This window comes from Epinephelus lanceolatus, chromosome 3 (genome assembly GCF_041903045.1).
Source record: "Epinephelus lanceolatus isolate andai-2023 chromosome 3, ASM4190304v1, whole genome shotgun sequence".
Classification (NCBI taxonomy): Eukaryota; Metazoa; Chordata; class Actinopteri; order Perciformes; family Serranidae; genus Epinephelus; species Epinephelus lanceolatus.
The window spans coordinates 17,543,717-17,568,327 of record NC_135736.1 but is presented as its reverse complement, the minus strand read 5'-3'; the positions used below and the strand labels follow the sequence as shown (position 1 = coordinate 17,568,327).

The following is a 24,611-nucleotide window of genomic DNA, read 5'->3' as shown; positions in this document are numbered from 1 at the left end:
ACTTCTTTCACATGGGTGTCACTGATCGTTTTTAAAGATTGGATTATCAGCAGTGATGTCTTATGTGTGTCTGTAGATGTATGGTTTTAAAATGTTTTTCCATTCCCTAAATTGCTGCAGCTACAGTGCACTGTCTCCTGTTTTTAATTTCCAAAAGGATGGTGAGACACAAGAGGGGAACTGTTAAACTAGGAAACATTATTTTAAAACATTTGTGGTGGTAACTTTTGCATTTTGGATGTGAAGTTTGATGGTTGTGAAATATTGCAGGAATTTTACCGGTCAAACAGTTTAATTGTAATTCACCTCTGTTACTGCCATGCTCAACACTGAGTCATCCAGACGTGCACCATTATAGAAACCACTTCATGCATTGCTACAGTGGTATCTGCTTTCTCACAGAGCCAAAAATAAGTGTGTGTGTGGGGGGGGATTGTTATGTAGAGTTGTCACATGAATATATGCGCGTGCCCGCAAACACGCAAAGCGTAGCGAAAGTTTCCTGGTGGTTGTCAGCAAGGATTCTGTCAGATGTGTTTTGAATTTTGCCATTCATCATTGAAGCAGACAACGTGAAGATGGAGAGAATGCCTCCTCTCTTGGATGATAAGGAACGCGCCATCCCTTTTACCAAGATTTATAATTCAGGCCCTTGTGTACTGCTGGGAGAGAGGCAGCGTGCTTTTGTCTGCAGTCGACTGAGATTTGAGCTGATCAACAGCTTCCCTCTGTAGAGGACAGTATCTCTGAAATACACACTTAAATTTAAGAAAGTAAACCTGTTTTGTCTTGTTTTATTTGCTCGCATTTGATTGCTGGGCTGTTTGTGCTTTTTTTTTTCCCCCAAACAATTAATGTATCAACAGGTGTATGCTGTAAGCTACCAACATAAGCACCAGCCAGTGTGGAGTGAGAGTGACAGACTCTGACTGATCTCAGAGCTCACCAGAACTCTAAAACTTTCTTCTCATGACTGTACACATAAAAAGTAGATTCATTAAGTCCCAGGATAAGTCCAAATAATAACATAACATAAGAATGCTTGGGTTATGTGAACTAAGGCCACTTGTCACTAGGGTTGGGTATCATTTAGGTTCTCTCCAATAATGGTGCTAAAACAATACTTTTAAAATGGTGCCTAAATTGTTTCTAAAGGACGACCTTTTTGGATTGCAAATTTGAATGTGAAATTGACCAATATATGAACTCCTAACAGTTTAAGGTATACTTAATTACATAGATCACTAATTCACATAATAAATAAAACCCAAATACAATAATTTAACACTCAGTAGCAGTTACAATACAGATAACAGCAAAATAAGTTTTGAGTTGAGATCAGTGATTATCTCCCTAACTCAGGAGAGACATTTCTCTTATCTTTTTCGTAGTGGCTGAGACTTAAGGAAGGCTAACTGCGCCAGCTAACTTCGGGGCTAATCTCCATTGCTGTGCGCACTCGCTACACACACAGTCTGGCACAGGAATAAGGCACCAAAATCTGTGTTGTGATTGGGAACTGGTGCTGTTTCGGTACCCAGTGGTGGTTCACAGTCCAAATGCTGAGCCAAATGCATTTGTGAGTGTATATTTTCTATGTATCCATGATATTATTTATCTTTTTAAATCATCTGTCACAAATTATTTTAAATCCTCAGGAAAACATTCCTTTTTAAGCCAATATCTAGTTTCAAATGATTATGTTTTTTATGTGGAGATAGAGTTTCGATTTCTGGGAATAGACAGGACAGCCCAGATTCTCAGACTGATCCATTGGACACAGTCTGTGTTTCCAGGCACAATATCAATCCAATGCCAATTTCCTATCCAACCAAAATAAATCATAAAAAATCTGACCTGGCAACACCAAGCTAGACCCCATCTTTTCCTTTTGAGGTGTGGTGTAGGCCTATCCTTCAAGGACCGCTGATGTGCTCTCACTCAGTACTATTCTTCCCCTAATGGTGATTTATTACCAAACATGCCCCACCTTTTGGCTCACAGATGGGAAACCTCAGACTGCCAGACCATAACAAAATGTGAATAATCTGACACGCTGTTCCAGGGGCTGGAGACCGGACCCCTCCAATGATTCAGCAGCTAAATTGATCCCGACACCTACTGAGTGACTGATTGCATTCCCAGAACCCCAGTGCATCCCTTCATTGCCCAGACTATGCAAGGGTGTGTCTGTCTGTGGATGTGTGTTTGTATGACACTGTGGAGGTGATAATCAGTTGTGGCAGGAGGGACTTTCTTGTCCCTGTTGTTGTGCTGCGTGGAGCTGCCCCGGGCAGGGACTCCCAGTTGGTCCCTTTTGACTCACCCCCCTTCTGCCGTCCCCTGAGCCCACCTCTTCTGTTATTCCCTCTTTAACTTCACCCAGTCAACCTCCTGTTTCCCTTTGAGGAGGCTCTGATCTGATTTCCCCATTTTTTGACACTTGGGAGAAGAGGGGAAGTGAAGAAAAGGCATTTAGCGCACATTGCGTAGTTTGTAGGGAAAAAGAGTTGGAAAGAAGAGGCTAAAGAGCGCTTTGCTGTCCTTGCTGCTGTCAATCAGGAGTAGCTGAGTAGAAGAGCCCCTGCTGAAGTGCTCAGCAGCCGGTCTTTTCCTTCCTGCTGGCCTTTCTGTCATCTGTCCATGCACTAAGTGGAGGGAAAAACAGAGCAGGCTAGAGAAGGTTGACTCATCAGGATTTGCTGTCTTTGGACAGTGGTAGTTATTTTTGAGGGGGGAGGCTAAGGGTGTTAAAGCTGCAGGTGGTGCTAGGGAGTTTGTTTTGCCATGCAGCACGCTGGGGATCGGACAAGTAGCACTGTGAGTGTCAAGAGAGGCCATACAAAAATGCTGGGAAAAGGACAAAGTGGTGGATACCCCCCCGAAACAACGAGTGAACTCTTGCAGAGGTAAGAGAAAGTTATGTCCGCCACAAACTCAGAAGGTGTATGCAGTATAAGCACATGCCTGGTGCTCACATGGCTGTATGAAAAATTCATTCGTTCCACAAGGATTTGGATGGTGGCATTCATGAATACAGCGTAAAGTAGCTGTGCTGGTGGGAAGTATTTCTCGAAGATGAATTATATATGTGCTGGAATGTCCGCCCGCATGAAATCTCCCGCTGTGTGTCTGGTCTGAATTATATGTCAATAAAACTATTATCTGGAGTACTTCTCAAAACTAAGTATGTTGACATCTCCTTTATACTATTATGTTGTTAAAATTAATTTTAAGTTGTACATAATGTACAGATGTTTAGTAAGTGCTCTTCCATAAAGGCGAGAGACAGTATTTTGCAGTAATTTGTGCTATACACTAACTATACACTACTTGTTCATTGTTTTAAGTACCTGAAAATTGTAGCTAGGTTTTATGTAAACATTAAATGTTAATTGGCTAGAAATTATTAGTAAAACAAATCATGTTCTTAACTTTATCTTCTACCGAATCAAATCTTGGTCATCATTTGTGACAAGTTGCAAAGTTGAATATTATCTTACATTCACTGTGTACGTCAAGGAGAATAAAAGATAATTACCATGACTGTGTTTTAAAAGCTGTACGAATACAGAAATGTCACAAGCACATATATTTTCTAACAGTAATCACATTAGGATTTTATTTTATTTTTTAATACAATTAACTGAACCACTTAATGCTTTTTATCTGTCCTAAATCGACATCTTTACCACTGGGGAATAAATATTATTTTCTCAAAATACAACAATATACAAAATTGAATCTGTAAAGCTTAGTTAAACACAGGCAACATTTTTAGTGAATGTGGTTATCAATACAAATTAGTTTCTGTTGGGGAAAATTAGCACCAGCCACCAGCCAAATGCTTGTAGAATATTGAAGTCACTCACCAGCCAAAAACAACTATGGTAATCTACTGAGTGACTGATAGACTTTGGAATCCACCAGCCGCAGCAGCAGGTGGACTAAGAAGCTAATTTCCAACTCTTATTATCCAAAATAGGTTTTTCACTATTTACTGCATACGTAAAACCACCACATTTATGTTGAACATACCTCATCTTGTCTATAACACTTTTAGATTTGGGCAATTTCTTAAGTGTGTTTAATTAGGTAATTACGACATAATGTCTTTAAACAAAAATACAGCTGGTGAAGTGATTTACGTCACAGCGCCTTTGCTGTGAAATCATGTCAAGGTCCTACATTTAGTCTGTCAGCCTCGCAATATAGCTGTATTTCAGCACCGGGTGAGATTTTAAGACACTTGTCGCAGCTGAGGACTGAATGTTTCTTTCTTTTTTTTTTTTAATTGTTTAGTATTCCCGTCCACATTAGCAAACAGTTATAGGATTTGATTTAAAGAGAATATCAGATTGTCACCAGCTAAGACTTACTGTGCGGTATAGTCACTATCGTATACTGAAATCTGCAAAAAGTAGCTTAATCTGTCAGATAATTGTCATGGAACCAGGAGTAATAATGAATTCAAGCAAATTGCGAGTGTGTACTTGGTGTGAATGTGTTGTTGTGGCAACATGTTAGTAGATTACTTGCTAAGCAATAGGTTATAGCCATCCGTACATGGATTTTCCATCTGCTGCTTATTTTAGATCATCAACTAATTAAGGATGTGCTGCCCCACCTGACATCCTGCAGGGTTTTCTAAGATTTTGTGTTAGTCAATCAGTAATATTTTTATTTAATGGTCTGTTAATACACAACTGCTATAAGTCACAGGTTACATGTTTATATTGTGTAATTGAAGACACTGTCTGTTTCTATTTCACTGTAGTTTCTGTACTATTATAGCGTATACTGCAGTTGATCAGCTATACTGAACTTAATTAATTAGCCTTACATTGCTTACTTAAGACTTACAGTATAGTTGAGATAAATCAAGTCAAATTTATTTGTATAGTCCAGTATCACAGATCACACATTTGGCGCAAGGGGCTTTACAATCTTTACAGCATATGACACCCTCCATTCCTTGACCCCTCTTGTTTTCAAGATTTTCCAGTCCTTGTTAGCTGCTAAACAAGTACTGGAAAATATCAAATTCCAAAATTCATGGATTACAAATGCAGGTAGGCTTCATGCAAAAAAATTAAACAATATTTAATTATCCTAATGTTCATTAAATTGTAATTTTAAATTTATTTATTCACTTTTTAAAGTCAAGTTTATTGCCCAATATTATTAGGCCCACCTAACAATGGTTTCTAGCCCATCCCGAGCATTCTAAGCAAAACTTTTTAACAAAACCTAGTGATAAAAAAAGGGAGAAACTGTGGCCTAGGCTGCTTAAGGAGAGATCCCCCATCTCGGACAACTGAGGGTGCACCAGGTGTTGCTGGTAGAAAAAGGCAATGCCACAAAACTAACAAACAAACAGACAACAACAAAATGAACTGAAAGTTGTAATAATTATAGAAATACAGATTCAAATAGTAAGATTATAGTAAATGAAACTGATAAATAACCAAACCAATTTGGTAAGTTGTAGTAGTTACATTGCACTTTAAAAAGTCCAACATTAGTTTCCATGCAGGGACAAGCTTTCTATATATTTATCTTTTAACACATTGACACCTTAACTCTTCATACTTTCTTGAATCCTCTTTAAACATCCCTTTTTAATGGAATAAAAAGGACCTTGTTATTTGTTCACAGTCTGAGTTTTGATGTAATCATAGTCACGGTCTTAACACCTGTCGGAGTCTTTACAGTGATACGGTTACAGGATAAAAGTTGTGGTCTTAAGTTATTTGGTTCTGTGCTTAAGCGATATAAAAACCTGTCCCTTGTTGGTCGGTCTCTGAACAGGCCGTCCAATATTAAAACCAAGGTGTTGGTTACAGTCGTTTCTTTGTGCATATAATCTGAGAAAGTAACTTGCAGTAAAGTAGAAATCCATACTATAAAGCAGAATTTAAGATTTATAAACTTGTCGTGTTGGCTAAAAATAGTTTGTTGTATCAGGACTACTCCAACATTATCATATGCCTCCAATGCAGTCAGACAAGAGTAAATAAATTAACTTTTCAGTACTTTTTAAAATATCACATTACTCAGGTGAAAATGCAGATAATATAAGGCCAGGGAAAAACAAGATTGTCACTTTTAGGCAGAACTCCTCCTGTAGTCCTTAAATGTTAAACTCCAATGATCTAAAAAGGTAATGTATGTACCCCTCCTATGGAAGGACTGATGCATCTGCCATCGCTTTAGCATATCCGTGTCTTCTGTGACTGTTCAGAACATAAATCACTGTGTGAATGTTAGATGGACAAAAAGATAGACAAAAAAAACGAAACATAAGCCTTGTGTCGTCAGAAGTCAGTCCACTGGTATTATTATGTAGTGCCCGCGCAAGTAAGATCTAAAAACTAGTCAGAGACAAATGGCATGATGAGTAATGATCGGACTCATAGATCAAAGTGGTTAGAGTTATAGTCTTGATTTTCTTTTGGTTTGGTGATGAGTGCTCAGTGATGATTTGTGGTCAGAGAGATTAGGTATTGTCTTAACATTCGTCCCTTCTCTGTTTTTCCTATTTCACTTTCCTCATCTTACCGCTGTTTCCCACCTGCTGGCTCTATATCACTCTGGCAGCATGTCACAGAAGGGAAAGTTGTCTAAGCAAATGTTACCTTGTACCACAGTCCCCTGCAGCTCTTCATCAACACACTGATGTGTGAAAATGCCACAGGAAAGGTAAATCCCGCTCAGTTGTGCTTTTCTGTCATTTATTCGGCTTTATTGGGGGTCGCGCTTTGTGTTACGGGGTTTTTTTCTCGAGCTGTGGTGCCAGCAAAGCTACAGCTACATTTCACAACATAACCTGGAGGCACCAAATGTTGTTATGTTGCCTTTCTGACATTCAAGATTGTAAAGAGAGCCATTTGCTGTCAAGCACCATAAAATAAATCCTTTAGATGTTATGTTGCCCTTTTTTTTGTGGGTAGTCGTAAAAACTGCTAGACTCTACAGTGTCGTATGCCAACTTCAACAGCATAAGAGCAGATAAATAATGATTAAGTAATGCCCATGTCACAAAACAAAGAATTTCATTTTCAAAATACAAAGTTATTTATTACTTTTTACGTAATTAAATGTATATAGCCATGGCTGACTGAAAACAAATACCGTGGTGGCATTGTTGCAGTTCATTTTGTGTTATTCTGTTCTACAATAATAATATTTTTCAGTTGAATCTTGTACCTTTACGTTTGTTATAATCAAAGACAATTTTTCTGCCTGCATCAGGAGGTGTGATTTTTATGTGGGTTTATTTGTTGTTTTTGTTCTGTAACTGATCTGTGATCTATCCATCTGCCCATCTATCTCTGTCTGTCTCACTCTGTATGTGATTAACTATTTCAGAATATTAGAACAAATCTCCATAGGTGACTTAACCTGGCTGGTTAAGTGAGGGTGTCAGTCCTATACCACAGAAGGTCATTAACAAGAGCTAATCTGGTGAGCTTTCCTGCACCTCATGTGGCTCTGCCCAAATGGTTGTCTGGACTTAGATGTGGCGACTGATTAGGGAGCAGGCTTTACAGCTCTGTGACACTAAGGGACTCCTTTGAAATCTATGGAATCTGTTTGAACAAGGCTGAGCAAATTAAAGGCAGTGATTGTTTTGTTGTTTCAGAGAGGGACAACATTCTTTTTTGATTCCTGCAACACAATGGTGGTTCATGGTTTACCCAAAGAGGCTAGGTGGCTGTACAGAAATGAAGGCAGTGTACAAATAATAACCCTAACACTCCCACTAAATGGAATTTGAAACATACAGCCCAGTCGCCAGAAGAAAATGGTAACATTGTACATTTCTGCAAACTACAAATATGTTACATTTGCATGTTTCGTACGTTGCATATCAGTGTTTCTAAATAGGCATAGAATATGAGCTGATATTATCATCTGGAGGTGGAGGGGATGGTGTGGTACCTATAAGTGAGATGCCTGCCAAGCTGCAGACCACTTTAAACCACTGTTTCAAACCAACAAACAGCAAAAGTGGTTGTGTTTTAGTGAGTCATTGCGACGTTTTCAGTGTCTTTTCCACAACCAAATGTGGTTGTTTTTTAGTGAGTCATCACTGTTTTTCCACCTGGGATATTTTAACATAGTGGCTGTTTTTTTTACCAAGACATTGTACCATAATGTACCATCGTTTCTAATTAGGGATAGTGCCACAAACTGCTGTTCCTGTTAGATAGTGCCACCAAAAGCGGTTGTCATTTTACAGAGACATAGCTCTTTTTCCAGCAGGGATTGTGCCATCAACCCAGTGGTTTTTGTACCTAAACATAACTATGTGATGATATGTAAAGTTTCAACATTTACACTACATAACATACAAATATAACATATCCATAATTTGCAGAAACGTACAATGCCAAGGTTAAGTCTGGTGAATGGGTTGAATTTTCATGAGGAGGATGTTTGTGATATTAACATAAAATCCTCACTGCCCCATAGACTAGATGTAATATCAGGATTTGTATATTTATTGTGTCACCTCCTGTAGTCTTACTTCCATCTCCCTCCCCCACCACCACCTTAAGCATGTGTTCATTGCTGTGTTGACACGTGGCAGCAACTGTGGCTAATCTTGATGTTAAATGGCTGACAGTTGCATGGCACCGGGCAGGGGCCTTTGAGACCTCATAGTTACCAGAGCCATGTTGGCTTCTTATTTCGTGGTGACATACGTCAAGGCTAAGAGCAGTCTGTAATGATACTATCCATGGTACCAGCCTAAACCACAACATTGTGCCATGAAAAGAAGAATATCCCCTTCCCTTCGATTCAGAAAGAGTGAGCTTGTCTTATTTGCCCAAAATAAACCTGTCTGTGTAAAATTCATTGTGAAGAAAGCACAACAGAAAAGACATAAACTTGTAATGTGGCTCTCTAACAAACTTGTAGTGGTTTATTTGGGGAGGGTTGCTCTTATGATTTTAATGATGTAAAGCTCTTGTACCTGTTGAATTTGAATCAATTCACATCATGTTTCTATTGTCACAACTATTAAATGCATGTTGCAAGATCACTTTAGCATACAGTCTGTAAAATATGTTCATAAAAAAACACCATCATACACAGGATTTGTGGAGTCACCCCTCAAATGGTGTGAGGAAATGCAAGAGAAGGTTCATTATTACATAGATATTTTAGCTATATATATATATATATATATATATATACACATACATATATATATATATATATATATATATATATATATGTATATATATATATATATATATATATATATATATACATATGTATATATATATATATATATATATATATATATATATATATAATTTTCATGAGGAGTATGTTTGTGATATTAACATAAAATCCTCACTGCCCCATAGACTAGATGTAATATCTTATATATATATATATATATATATATATAGCAGCAAAATACTATATGCTTTGTAAAGATAGAGAGTAATGGCATCCTGGGCACAGAATGAAGTCATGCTCCCTCTGTGTGGGATGTAATCTGAGCTTCTTTGTGGGTTGTTGGTGTAGACCAGTTCGGTGCAAATGCATGTGTGGTTAGCTGGCTATCTCATTGCCAGTGCTTTGCCAACACATTCTCATTCCGACTTTGTCTGGTATGATGACTTGGTCGTGGACATATAACGTGCAAGGTAGCCTGGGTGCGTCTGTTGTTGACGCTCTGGGACACCGTGTCAAGTTCAGCCTTTTTTGTCCTTCAACAACAAATGCACGTGGTTACGTTAGCCAGCACACACACATGGGTAGGTTAAGGCAACAAAATCACATGGTTAGGTTGACAAAAAAAATAACGGGGTTTGACTCTACATTCACACTGGAAGCGAACACAGGCCTCTTAGGTGAAGGCTGGTGATTGTGCGACCCACGTTTACATGCAAGCAGTAGTCGAGCTAAGCTCATAGCTCAGCTAATCAGTCAAGTTAGACTTCTCGTCTTGAGCATATATGCAGAAGAGAAAATTGAATTTCTGATCAAGTACGTCTGACTCCGCCTCGATAGGCGGTGCTGTGTCCTTTTTAAGTGTGATAGTGCGTATCGAACTAGTTCCGGTTCTTGTTCAGAAACTTTTTTGAATAAATCTGCGTTTCGCATTTTCTTACCATCCATAAATTTCAAAATGTTTAGCTCCTTTAGCTGTCGGAGCATACATGTAATTTCCTTGTCCGTCCAAAAGTGCGTCTTCTGCTTCTCGGTCACCATGGTGACTGTTTGTTTGTTTTACTGGGAGTTACTGCACTGCTGCTACGTCATCTCCTTCTTCTTCCGGGTGAAAGCCTGTGAAAGAAGAAGTGGTGCATGCACAGAATGCTGAGTCTGACTCCAGTCGGACTAAGTGGATACATGCAGCAATAGTTCAATTTTCAATCAAATTATCTTGGTGTGTTAGTCGAGCTGTGGATAGATCAGTTTCAGTTGGACTAAGCTGTTAACATGCATTTAAAAGTCCGGTTTCAGTCAGACTAAGCCAATAATTCGATTTTCTCAAGCTGCATGTAAACTTACTGACTGATGGTGTCCAGCCATGAATCATGCCGGTGTGAAAGGACGGCTTTTTTCATTGATGTCTTACATGGAAGTCCTTGCTCAAGTGCCAATATTAAGTGACTTCAGAATTTGACCGGGTAGGCTTTGCACTGCACTCCTACGGCAGTTAACGCTAGCACCCACTCTGTGGCGCCCCACGTTTAACACTGTTAGCTTTGCCAGCACTGTTGCTGCTGTCTAGCGCTGTTTTTGGAATTAGCACCATTAGATTTTAGCTGCCAGGTCAGCCACCTTCATGTTGAGAATCATGCCAAGCAATTTGTACACTCTGAATTGAGGATAAAGCTCCTTTAAAATGGCTGTAAGTCTTCTGGTTGGTTGGTTGGTTTCGGTTGGTTTGCTATATTTGCATGTATACCAACCTACCACTGTGCACCAATTATCTACCAGTACTCTAGATTTTTGTCTGTGGTACTCATCCTGCAGCATACAGTATTAATATGTCCTTGTGGAGAGGGGTTTACAGGCGATGAGTTGGTAGACTTAACAGGGCTAACTGTCTGGAACAATGGGAGTGGACAGAGTTAAAGAGGCTTAAATGTCTTTATGCACTGTATCAACATTAAAAGATAGCAATGAGGAAAGAGTGTTGTCAAATATTTCCATCTGTATATATTTACCAATGAGATTTGCACATAGCTTGGACAGGCTCGAGTGGGATAAAACCAGTTAATCCTGAAATCATCACAGTTTCGTGGTTTTGTTTGTCACCATAAATGAAGCTGTAAGATGACTCAAGGGGTGTAATGGTCTTCTGATGTGACGCAGGAAAAATTTCAGCTTGGACAATTTTAGTACAGTGAAAAGCTTTGATGTGATGTTTGTAATGTCTGCGACAAAATTACACCAATCAGAATTATACAGTTTTGTTGCCGCAGGGCTCCAATTAGCCAATAGCTTGAATATCTTTACACAGTGAGTCTTACTTTATTGCAAAAATGAAAATGAAATCATTCGTCAGTGCAGGTGTGACATTTTCAGGTAGTAAATAAACTGTAAACATATGTTCTTTCTATCTACTCTCGGACTTAGAAAGTCCAGTTACATCTCTGGGGACCTCTGGTTAACTTTGTGACATTTTGACTCACTGGAACATCAAGCAAGAGTTGACCTTAGCTCAAACTACAGTAGACAATCAATCAGCTCCTCGGGGTTCAGCTCTTCATCACTACCTTCACACCCCTTAATACTTAAATATATGAGCTGGCAGAGTTTAAAGGTCTCTGCGTAAGCACAATCTAAATTTAAAGGGTTGTTCATGTGAAACTAATGAAGTGCACTGCCCCTTAGGACATACTAGGTGCAGGCTGCAAGACTCATATTAGAATACGACAAATATTCAAGTGCTAATTATTTTAGCGGTAAGTGAGAGTGAAGATCATGTGTGGTTGTCTGTGTGTGTGCATAGTGACTTTTTTTGTGTGTGCTTTTTTGTGGGTGTGGTGTGTCTAGAGTTGCATATATGAACATTTTGTAGGCTACATTTTACATACGCCACACAATGAAAGCCATGACCGTTATTTTTTTTTTTTTTTTAAAGATATTTTTTGGGGCATTTTTAGCCTTTAATTGAGAGGACAGACAAGTGTGAAAGGGGGAGAGATAAAGGGAGTGACATGCAGCAAAGGGCCACAGGCTGGAGTCGAAGCCACTGACGCCCCAGCCACGACCATTATTAATTTCCTTATAGACTATAAGAGTAAAAAAAAAAAAAAATGTGTCGTACTTGTATATAACTTTCTGCTGGCAGACTTTTTAAGAGATAAAAGGGGAAATGACATCAATATAATCTTTTACCTATCAATTTTTTGTGCATATATTATTGCAGGTCCACCCTCTTTGAACTCCAGTATTACTAATGTCAGAAGCATAGGCAGGATCTTAAAACACATCCAAACCATACGTATGGTATAGATATTCCTCATGCAGCATCCACAATCTCTGACATTGTTGGACTCAAGGAGCTATATGCAACATTGAGAGCTTCTCTATGGAGTCTGAGCCAGGATTGCTTGCACACGGCTCTCAGCATGGAGGTTGCTGGCCGTGTGGCTAGCTAAAAGTGCTAACAGCGTGAACAGTGCTAAAAACAGCAACAGTGCTGACAGAGCTAACAGTTAACCGGGATCGACCCAAATGTGGGCGCTGCACTTGCACGATGATATTGTTCTGCCTTCTGTGGGTCAGGACGGCGTTATCAGTTGTAACCACCATATGCGCACAGTTTGGAATGGTAGGGATTAAGTAGCCAGTGTAAGTCCCTGACACACCATCGATGCGGTGTGTCCTGCGCTGTTGCCCCTTGTTACCTCGCCCCCTGTCAGCTTTTTTTCTGGCTGATTCAATATATTGCTGCGTTGGTGACAGTCGAGCCCATCAGCGAATGAAATCACTGATTTGTAGTTCAGTTTAGCGCATGAGAAGAGAAACGGAAGTGAGGAAAGTAAACAAACGGCTTAAGTGAAGAGGGAGTGAGACCAAAAGACTTGTTACATAAGGTAAGTTATTTTTCTTTAACCACTGAGCTCTTAAGCAGAAACATTTTGTAATGGTTTGTGTTCTTGTTCGCTGGCTTTGTTCTTTCAGTGCTGGATTTTGTTGTTAATCTACTAGCTGGCTAACTAACATCAAGACAATCTTCTGGTTTCCCTTTTTTAATGAGGATTACAGACTACTACCATCTGCTGGTGTGGAGAATTATTGCATGAGAGGAAATAATTCTCTCTTTGCAATGTGTTCATGTGCAACTTTTTTGGCCGAGACACGGCGACATCAGGCAGGGCAGCAGGTGGCCTTTGTTGCCACCAATTCTCTGAAGTCAGTTTGATTTGTCTGGGCCTTAACACTCACTGGGACTCACATGCACTAACATGCACATGCGACCAGATCAGCTACCCCAACAAAGAACAGAGAAGCTTGGATTACAACACACACAGAGGGAGCGTGACTTCATTCGGACGCCATTACTCCATTTTACCTTTACATAGCAAATAGTTAAAGCTTCTGTATTAATGTTGTAAATGTTGCATACAGCTTCTTTAACGAGAACCAGAAATAATTCATTCCAATGGAGGGTAAATGACAGACAGCAACAGACTAGTGCCTTCTTGTGGTTGTCGCATATTGGATACGTGGAATTTTTTCAAACTCTGTGTTGAAACCAGACTGTGAGCTAAGCTTATGTTTAGGTCAAGGTAACTGTTTGATGTTGAGTCAAAAGGCAGGGAAACCTGGGCACAGCAAGGACCAAGATTTTTTTCCATGTTGTTTTGGTTGTTGCACCCAATTCTGTCAAGCAAAAAGCTCTGTCGTGCTGCTCCTAGTGTGGGCATTTACAAAAATCACTCAACTACTGAGTTGTGAATATGGTGCCAATGACAGTTATCTCATGGTTAGAATGTAGAAGAATCTACTGTTTGTGGAAGAAGAAAAAACTGTCTTTCTGCCCATTCTGTTGATCAGGTACTGTGGGTACTAGGTAGTGTAGGTAGGCTGGGGTACGTGGGTTCAGCAATAATGATTATTTGGTATCATGAGTCATAAGTGAGTCAGATGCTGTTTTAAGATCTTGCCAGTACTGCCGCAGCTGTGCTATTGTCTTCTGACAAGGCTCACATGAGTAGGAGGCCTCTGGTTCTTTGTGTCAATCAGAAGCTTTTGGTATTTGTTCGAGATCGTAAAGGGAGGGAAGAGCGAGAGTTAAATGTTGCTGCTACTTTGCATGCCACACATAGTTTCTTTTTTTGACACTTCAGATAGTGTGCAAAAGTCCATACTGATATTTTTTGTCATTTTTCAAAAACCACTGTCATAAAGGAGCTGCTATAAAAACCTTTCACCTGTGTAGGTGATGTGTAGTCTGTTGCTTCATTGCTGTCTGAGCACAATATTGACTTTTTTACACTGCAAAAACGCGATGAAGAGACAGTATTGATTGCCGTGGAGAGCACAAGAACAGCCCACTACTGGAGCCTGGAGTCTTCCTCACTGTGAAGTTTTCTGCAAACAAGGACACGTTCCACACATATACAGATGATGGGCTTGTCAGTGCCGTGCATAGCCCTTTTGTAGGGCAGGTGTTCAAGTGAAAAAAGGGAACTCCCTCCACAAATAGTTTTCGTTCACGCAAGAAAAAAAAAATTCTGTGTTCCCAAAATGTGCCCTGCTGAGACGTTTCTTTGTGTCTACTGGCACATGTCACAAGTCCACATTGTACAGTTGTGCACAGTAATGAGCAGGGGAAAAGTCTGTCTCAGCTCACAGCGTGCAGTTGGTGGTCTAGTCAGAGGTCAAGGGGGCAGGTGCCTGAGCACCACCTGGGGTCTATATGTGCACATTCCTGAGTGTGGTCACAAATTTTGTACCCACAGGGGTTCAACATGGGCATATGCAGATGACAAAATTTATGTCACTTGGCCCCAGTGAACTCTCGCAACTACATGGATGCAGAAAGTATAATTTATGCTTTAGTGAACAACTGATGTCAACAATATTCATCTCCAGCAAGTTACCACTTAATTCCCCAGATGATCCACTTTGTTTGAACCAATTTGCGGTATGCAAAATGTCAAAAATTACAGTTGGTTTCATTTCATTATTATACTTTTGTTTTCAGAATAAATGTAAAATGTCTTTGTTATATCTTCCTGCAGTACATCTACGTCAACCCAACAAGGTCATGGCACATCACACCCCGTTCACTGAACCGCCTCCCTACAGATTCGGAGAATGTATAGAAAGCCTGTCGCCCTCCAGGTTTAACAGTAGGAGAGTGGGGGTGTCTAAGTGACACATAAATCCGCCCCCTGTTTGTAAGTCTCACGCAGCCACTCTGTTCTGCTCTGTTAGGCCGGCACCAACAGCTGAGGCCAGGGGAGATTGTAGCACGTGTGCTCACCCCAAAGGCATTTTGCTTTCTGCCACGCGGTGACAGGGCCAGAACACAGGAAATCAAATTTACAGTACCTCCGCAGCACACAGGTGCAACACACACACACACACACACACACACACACACACACACACACACACACACACACACGCATACAGACACATACAAAAGGGGTCAGAAGATATACTTAATAATGACAAATTCAAGCATACGGACAGGCAGATTTGCCTTCAAAGGAGATTAACATAAACTAATAGCCACTCCACCACAGTAAGTACTTCAGGCCTAAGTGTGTCCTTTTCTCTGACTGTCCTCCACCCCAAAATTATGTTTGTTTGTAATGTGAGGGTTTGCTGACACTGTGTTGTGCTTCTTGCAGTTCATTTTAAAGCCTACCGTGAATCATCTGCGTTTACTCAACGGGGAGAGAGGGCTGTATTTTTGACAATTCAGTTAAACTAGTTTTTAACTAAAAAGCTTTGGTATGCTCATCTTTTACATTTCATATATATTTTATACATTTAAGTAACATTTTCATTAGAGCTCCACCCTAAAATTTGATGATTTGAGTCATCAGTTGAGAAGCCCTCATGTCTACTCACATTTTGTCAGTCAAATCACTGCAGTTTTTTTTTTTAGCTGCGCCATTGTACACAGAGCAATGTAGAAGCAACAGCATGGAAGGCTGTAGACTTCACAAACCAGGTCTTTTCTCAAAATGACCTAACCACTGAACTAGCTGTGCTGGAGGTAGAAAAGGGGAATGGACATAAAGAGCAGCGTGTCACCGGACAGCGCGACTTGTTTCTGTAGGCTGCTGTGATTCTCTGAGTTCCGGCACTGAATAGCTAGGATATTATAACTGAGCTAAGACCAGGACCTACAATTTTTCATTCTCTGACTGTGTGAAAATCAGTTTTCACATCACAAATGATGAACAAATGCATTAAAATGTGGGTTTTACAGGTAAAACATGGGACTAATGTAGGCTTATGTAGGAGATTTTTGTCAGGCAGCTGCTCAGCACATGGACTGAACTAAATCTAACTGGGTAGGGGAATGAATGATATATTTGTAGGTATAGTATATCCAGGAAAAGACATTAGAAATACTGTTGAGTGTTTTATAAAAACAAAAAGGTATTTCTAGCTAAGAAAAGGCATGAAACAGTGAACCACTTATATATGGAAGACAGTGCATTTTGTGGGTGTACGTTTGTGTTGTGTATGCATTGTGTTTGCCCTTACCAAAACAAACAGAATGTAAAAAAAAAATGTATATGTGCATTCAAAAAAAAACAACTACAGAAACACTATATTAATATAATAAAAAATACTACAAAGATCTAGATATATAGTATTATTTAAGTATTATAGAGCCACTACTGCTAATAAAATAGCACTACAGGAAAGAAACTGTAGTAATACGATAGCTGGTATAAACTAAAGAACACTAAAAACTTTATAGGACACATATAGAATTCTTATAATACACTATGGTAATTTTATAGTTCATTTTCGTAACTGTGTGTGTGTGTGTGTGTGTGTGTGTGTACTATTGTATGTCTGTGGGCGGTTGCGGTTATAGAGGCATTACACTGTAAACTAATCTGGCACAAACTATTACTAACAATGAATTTGCATTAGTGTGTGGTGATAATCTCTGTAAATACAGTCCCGTCTTATTTCGGAAAAGACAGGGCTCAAGAATTTATAATATGAATGGAGGCAGACAGACCGAAAACAGATACAAGACACATGACGCCAGGAGTACATTCAGTCGGTTATAATTTAAGGATTTACTCTAACTTACTCGTGTTAAGGAATGGAAATTAGTTGGTTACATAAATCAAAAGAATTAGAAGTTGAATTCTGTCACCGTCAGCCTGAGGATGGGCGAGTGGCCCCCCATCCCATCAGCCGGGCTGGCTATGTATAGCAGAAATGCCAGGCTCAGCCTCTCGGCCCCGAAGAGAGGGGATACCGGGCTGGCAGAAGGGAAGCAGGGGGCGATAATTAGCTCACTATAATTGTTCATAATCACCAGATAAATGATAAGTTAGTGGAATATGATACATCTGTCCTGACATCAAGAGTTAGGGAGTGGCAGTGCTTCAGACCAGGGAGATGTTTATGTGTTTGTTAGGTCACAAAGCTTTTAATTACCTTCCCATAGGGAAAAATGTCAGCTGGACTTTAGCTGCATCAGATGGTTAATATGATGTCAATCCTACTCATAACTTTGTCAAGTGTTAAGATGTTTGATGCAGTGACAGTGTGATGCTGTGTGTGCTAAGAACTTGGACGCAAGTCAGTGACAAAACTGTGTGCCTTCCTCTCACACTGAATTGCATATCCACCATTGACAGATGGATGATACACATCTAACAGTAAGCAGAATTTTTATTCTGGTTTTGGTTTTGTTTGTTTGCTTGCTTGCTTTAGTTAAGCAAGTTATATGTGGCAGGCTGACTTATAAGTCAAGGGACTATGCGGTCCAAGAGTGATGGTGATAAAACATTGGTATTTGACCCGAGTAGTATAATCTGGCCACAAGGTTAACAGTTTTATCCCCAGCAATTTCGCAACTTCTTAAAAAGCAGTTTTGGCAAACTCATAAAGGTCACCAAGTCACATTTTCATCAGAGCAATGCTATACTTAAGTTGATCCACTGTCAAATCACTATAATAGATAAACTCTGAAGTAATAAAAAGTGCTATGACATGTTAGCTAAGCCCCTGTGACCCAGGTCAATTTCATCCATCCAAAGTTGGGATTTTCAACAATGTTATATGGGTACATATTGAAGGTATAGCAGCATATGGCCTTCGATTTGGAGGAGTTAGGGTTCAGGTTACTTTATTTGTATCCCATAGGTAGATTTGTTTTGCAGGCATGCACACATTTAACACACAGACAATGCAGACAATAGACAGACCTGATAAAAGTACATGATAAAGTTGATCAAGGCTTCAGAAATCACTAAACCACTAAAATACAATAAATAAAGTGTTGCTTCTGTAGCATCTTTGCAATGTTGCTGCGACTCATTCACCTGAGTGATGGCTGCTGGGACAAAGCTGCCTTTATACTGCTTTGTTGTACATGTTTGGTCAGGCATGTCCAAAGTCCCACCCAGGGGCCAATCAAGGTTCGTGGACTGATTTTAAACAGTCCATGGCTTGTTGTTCAAAATACACTATATGTGGCCTCACTCATATTAACCCTAACCCAGGGCTATCAGTTTGTAGATATGCACCAAGACGTAGGAACTATGCAGGCAGAACCAATGTGTTTTCATAAACAGATGGTAAGGCAAGGCAACTTTATTTGTAGAGCACACGGCCCGTTTGGAGAGGCCAGTGAGCAGGCCATTACTGTAGTCTAACCTACTAGAGACAAATGCATGGATAAATCTCTCCAAGTCAGGTTTAGACACTATACCTTTGATTTTGGCAATGTTTTTTAGATGGTAAAAAGCTGCTGATGTTATTGATTTGATGTGGCTGTTAAAGTTCAAGTCTGAGTCCATTATTACCCTGAGATTTCTAACCTGATTTGTAGGTTTTAGAGAGAGAGACTGGAGGTGACTGCTGACGCTTTCTCTTTGTTTCTGTGGACCAAATACGATGACTTCAGTCTTGTCTGAATTTAGCTGGAGAAAGTTTAGCTGGAAAAAGTTGGTAAACAAGCAAATGAAAGGTTAGCCAACAACAGACATTTCCTTTTAGGTGGCAGACATGGTCACAGCAAAGTAGGGGTATAAGAAGATATCAATACACTTCAGTATTTTAATTGATAGTTTAAATGTGTTGTTTAAACCCCCGACTGTTAGATAGCAGTGTTGTAATCTGTCTTCAGTCATATGACTCACCCACTCCAACGTATGAACATATCACTAGTGTGTTACAGGGCTTGTGATTCTACTGACCCTACTGTTCTGATTGCATTAAACCTTTTCCACTCTAGTTTTATGCATATGGTGAATTGTTCTTATCACTGTTTTACTTAAAATTAGATTTAAAAAATACCACAATATATTGCCTTGTTCCAATATACCTAATCGTAACCCCTGTGTCATGACATTCATTATATCAGTAGAGTCTTGAGAATACACAGCAAAGCAGTGTAAAGTCATAGATGAGGGTGGTCACTTTCATAAGTGGTAGAAAGTTGAATTTTTTTCACTGAAATACAGAACAGTTGCATTTGTTTGATTTGTACCATATTATTTTTCACTAACACTACTGACGCTAGAGGCAGCTGCTCTCCAGGTATTTTCACATTTTCCAATCCGGCCCCCAGTCAGAAAAGTTTGGACACCTCTACTCTGGAAATTTGAACCTTCGTCCTGAGGGATGAAGTTGAAAGGGACATGTTTACTTACAAGTAGCGTTAGCTGAAAATAGGGCTGCAACGATTAGTCAACTAATTGATGACTAATTGACTATTAAAATAATCTGTGACTATTTTAGTAGTCGACTAATCGTTTGAGTCATTTTTCATAGAAAAGTACTATGAAAGTACCCCAAAATACTCTTATTGCAGCTTCTTACGTTCAGATATTGGCAGCTTTACACACTCTCCCATGACAGCGAACTAAAATCCTTTGGCGTGAGTATGAAACAAGAAATAAGATGACATAATTTTGGGGTTTGGGAGAGACAGACCAACATTTAACACCATTTTAATACATTTTTTGATAAAATGATTAGTGGACTAATCGAAGAAATAATCGACAGATTAGTCGACAGTGACAATATTCGTTAGTTGCAGCCCTAGCTGAAAACACTCAGGTCACTGAAATCTGGTTGACTGATTCTGTAGGTAGATTTACCATCGGCACACGCATTGACTCGCACAGTCTGCGATATGTTTGGGGTGTTTTCTACTGTCTACTGTTGTGAATTTTGGACCTGCAAATTCAATGTAAAGAATGCAACACTGGACACCGCAGATTCTGGCATTTCTGGGAGTTGGTATGTGAGGAATGGGTGTCTCACACGCATGCACACACAAGCACTGTGTAGCCTCAGTAGCCTCAGGGGTTCAGAAACAGAGAGACATAAACTTGGACAGATCCCTTTTTGACAGTTGTATTTATATTTGATGAATTTCATAGAGAATTTGATTTGGATCTTTGGTAATCTACCAGTGTAGCCAATCTTTGACTCTTGTGTTCATTTTACAATAAGTACTGTTGTTACTGCTAAAAGTCGTATTTAATTTCATAAGGATCTCCTCATTCTTTTTAAAGAAAAAAGTTCAAGCAGTGATTTAAAAAATATGCTTTATTTCATTTAAACAGTATCTTGCAGATTGCTTCCAGACCATGTGTGATTATTGAGTAGAATTCTTTTTTTTTTATGTCCATCTTGTTTTTGCAATGCATTGCCAAACTGACTTGTTTGTTGTTTAGCTTGTAAACAACATGTGCTGGTTCTAAAACAAGCTTTTATGTGTCACGTCTTAACTTGTCTGACAGATCCAGATTTATGGGTCTGGGGTCAGCAGTGTCCCACAAGGACATAGATGTCGTTTTTCATCAAAGGAACACCATTTTTTGCACTCTGAACTAATTAACCGTCCCTGTGTTTTCACCAAATTATTACACTCTGTGTAGTACAAGACTCTCATAAACATTTAGCAAGCGATCACCCTTCGATATGCTTTTGACCATACGTGGCGATGAGTGGCAGCTTGAAGGAGCCTGGTGATTTGTGATGGCATAAAGATACAGTTAGAAATGTAATAGGGTTGGCTCATGTTGCTTTTCGACCTGTTCCTATTTGTTTTTTCCCTTCTGAGGCGAAAGGGAAAGCTGGGCTGAGGCAGTAGATGATCGTGACTGCTCCCCATCAGAAACATGCTCTGTGGGGGGCACCAGATGGGCAGTGTATAAGTTATCAGAGATGCCATGTTCCCCAACACACCCTCCCCACCTTCATGTATCATTTGTCAACAGGTGTATTTGAAATACAAAGTTCTTTACATTCAGGCCAGTCAGACAGTTTTAGGAAAGTGATAACATTTTTATTTTTTGGAACCACTCCAGCAAATTACATTTAAAATGCAACAATGTTTGAGGTTATGGTGTGCTAGTCTCAGCTTTATGGATGATTGTGGGTGCTCATATACATATTAGGTGAGCAGTGAAGGACTGATAGCCCCAATTTTAGGACAATCCAACAGGACAATGCTCAGAAATTTACAAATAAAGCACATGTGGAGTAATTTGGGGCCACAGAAACAAACAAGTAACGTGATGTCTGCAGTACAGGCCTGACAGAGCCAAGTGTGCCCCATACTTGGAGTCACTGACTGTAAAGGATTTGTGACCATGTATTGAATATAATGACTTTATTTACGTTTATATTAATTCAGTAACTATCTTGTCCCCTGTAACTGGAGGACTTCATATAAAAAGGGCTGCAGTTCCTACAAGGGATGTTCCTAGTGACTAACTTACCAAACGTTTAAACAGAAGTTAGAACTTAGACTAGTCGACTAGTTAAAAAGTAAGTAAACACTCAGAAATCAGTTAGAATTGGGCACAATTTAATCTATAAGGTTGAACATTGCCCAAAATCAATATTTTGTATATTATCAGAGACATTTTAAACTGTTAAGCACATTTTATTAACCAAATACTGTTTTAAATACCACTGAAATATGTGGGACTTTGCACTGTGCATTATGAACATTGCATATTATCCTATAACACATGACAACAACTCACTCAATATAAGTTAACAAATAACACTCACTGAAAACAATTTTCTCTAGGAAATAAATCTTTAGGAAACACACTTGATTATTACAATGCCATTTCTATTGGGTGAATGCAATTATATAAAAAATGACTTAAATTATTACTTTAATTGACTGGTTATGACTAGTGAGGGTGGCAAACTTTAATCAACTAGTCCACTAATCGTGCACATCCCAAGTTGTAACATGTTTTATCTAATGTGGATATAAACACCTTGAAATTAAAGCTGAGTGTTTGCAGGTAAACTTCACAAGTAGTATTATTGTAAATGCACTTTCTGATTTTTTCATATGGAGTTGTTGGCAGTGCCATCTCATTTTGCACTTGTCTTTAAATTAGGATTTACTTCCACCTAAAGATTAACTACATTTAGCCTTTTGCTTACTTGCATGTAAGTGTGGACACTTTGTGACTGTTCAGTTGTTGAACTGTGACCTCTGAGACCTTTGTTGACCAAGATGACCAAAAGACTATCGCTACGGTTGTAGCAGTCTGATTTTATGAAGACTCTAAGAAATTATTTATTTTAAGTTAACATCCGAAAAAGTTCATTTTAATTCTTTTGCAATAACAAAAAAATCTGTATTATTATTATTTGGCTTATTTTTCATCCTGTCCTTTTCCTTTGGTGTGCCAAAAACTCAAGGTGATAATGCATGATGAATTAAGCTTACCTTTTGATGCTGCGTGATGACCTTTTTTGACCTTATTGGACTCTCCCTCTGTAAATTAGTACATTTTTCTCTGTAGGTAAAATGTTGATGTTGTCTGTCAGTTGCTGTGATGAGAGGGAAGTTTTATGTAGCACTTTGTGTCTCCTGGGTCCCTGTTTGGAGTGGAAGTTTTGCAATAAAGGAGCTCTGTTTTGCGGAAACACTGCAGCTACAGTTACACATTAACCTAACCACCCTTCCCTTAAACTATTTTGCACTTTAGCCACAGATTTTACACCAGTGGGATCCCACAGAACTTTAGAACAGAATTACATTCAGGGATTAGATTTAAATGGCCCAAGTGGGATGGCAATAGGAAGAGTGACTCTCATGAGACCACATCGCCACCAGTGAGAACCACTCAATCTCTCACCAAGCCCACTTTGTATTATCTTTCCTGTAATCAAAAACCATGGCACCATGCCAAGCTCTCTGCACCGTAGTAGTAAATGAATTAATAGCAGTTATTTATGAATATGTTTTTCAAACTCAAAAACAGAGGTAGTGTAACAATGGTTCCTTCTGATAGTAGCTCAGCATCTCTGTGTGCCGTCTCATTGAATGATTTTACATTAAAGAAATATCCCAGGTTACTGGGAGAAATTTGGATATTGTAAAAGGAAATTAGAGAATGTTTTATGTACTGTGAAATAACATGGTAATAAAGGGTTTACACACAGTTGGTCCAAAATCCCTGTAAAACCCAACTCAGTTTAAACTTGGTGTATTTATAGTAATGTTCTATAAATTACTGAAGTGACATATGACTGCGACTTAAACATGTTTTTCCCCGTTTTTGGTCGGGTTATTTTTACATTCGGCTCAGTGAGACGACAGGCTCGTTAGTGAGCACAGAGTTTCGTTGACATTTACTCATTTAGATGTTCATATATCTAGCTAAAAGCTTTGATACCCTTAACCTCATTAGGGACACTTTATCTTCAGATGAAGAGGAAATGATGGTACTGTAGAAAGGGACAGTGTCTATAAGCAGTCGTACAACCACAGTTTTATATGCTGGCCACTGACCAGCTCCTCTGGAGCAGTTGAAGGATAAATGACTTGTTCAAGAGCGCTTACGATGTGGTAATGAGGAAGGTACATTCTTTGGCTTTGCCACTCAGATTTATAATGCCAGTCTTGGTATCTTTGAGGCACAAACTTGTCTCTGACCTTCAGGCCACTAATAAGACATTCTTGTAACCTACCACAGTTTAAACTGAGACTGTTATATTTAAAGCTCTTACAAAGTAATGTTTTATAAATTACCCATAGTGAAATATGACTCTGCAACCTACACATTTTTATTTTTCTCTTTTTGGTCAGAGCATTGACATACAGATCGAGGGGGCAACAAGCTCCTTAGTGGCAGGGCACTGAGTTTTTTAATACTGTTTCTAGATTTTACAACTAGCTTACTGCTCTCTCGTATGATCTCATTTACTTATGTAGATGTTCCCATATCTAGCTGGAATCTTTTAAACTCTTAACCTTATTAAGGACACTTTATCTTCAGCAGTCGTACGGCTAGTTTTAATTTAATTTTTTTTAATTTTATATACTTTCTTAATCCCCAAGGGGAATTTTTTTCACTCTGTTGTCAATTACACACAGGTCCGAACACACACATGCACAAACAGGACTTAAACACGCA

The 24,611-nt window shown here is 39.2% G+C and overlaps 1 protein-coding gene across 2 annotated transcripts in view; it reads left to right on the top strand.

Moving 5' to 3' along the window:
- The first annotated feature begins 2,389 nt into the window (after positions 1 to 2,389).
- Positions 2,390 to 24,611, top strand: part of rbm20 (RNA binding motif protein 20) — a 66,062-nt gene continuing 43,840 nt past the window's right edge. The window contains exon 1 of one of the 2 annotated variants that reach the window (XR_013490552.1): positions 2,390 to 2,909. Coding sequence is in view for 1 of the 2 variants with exons in the window: in XM_033625394.2 (XP_033481285.2) it covers positions 2,788 to 2,909 (122 nt within the window). In the remaining variant the exon portion in view is untranslated. The remainder of the gene's footprint in view (positions 2,910 to 24,611) is intronic. The other variant, XM_033625394.2, reaches the window with a different exon arrangement.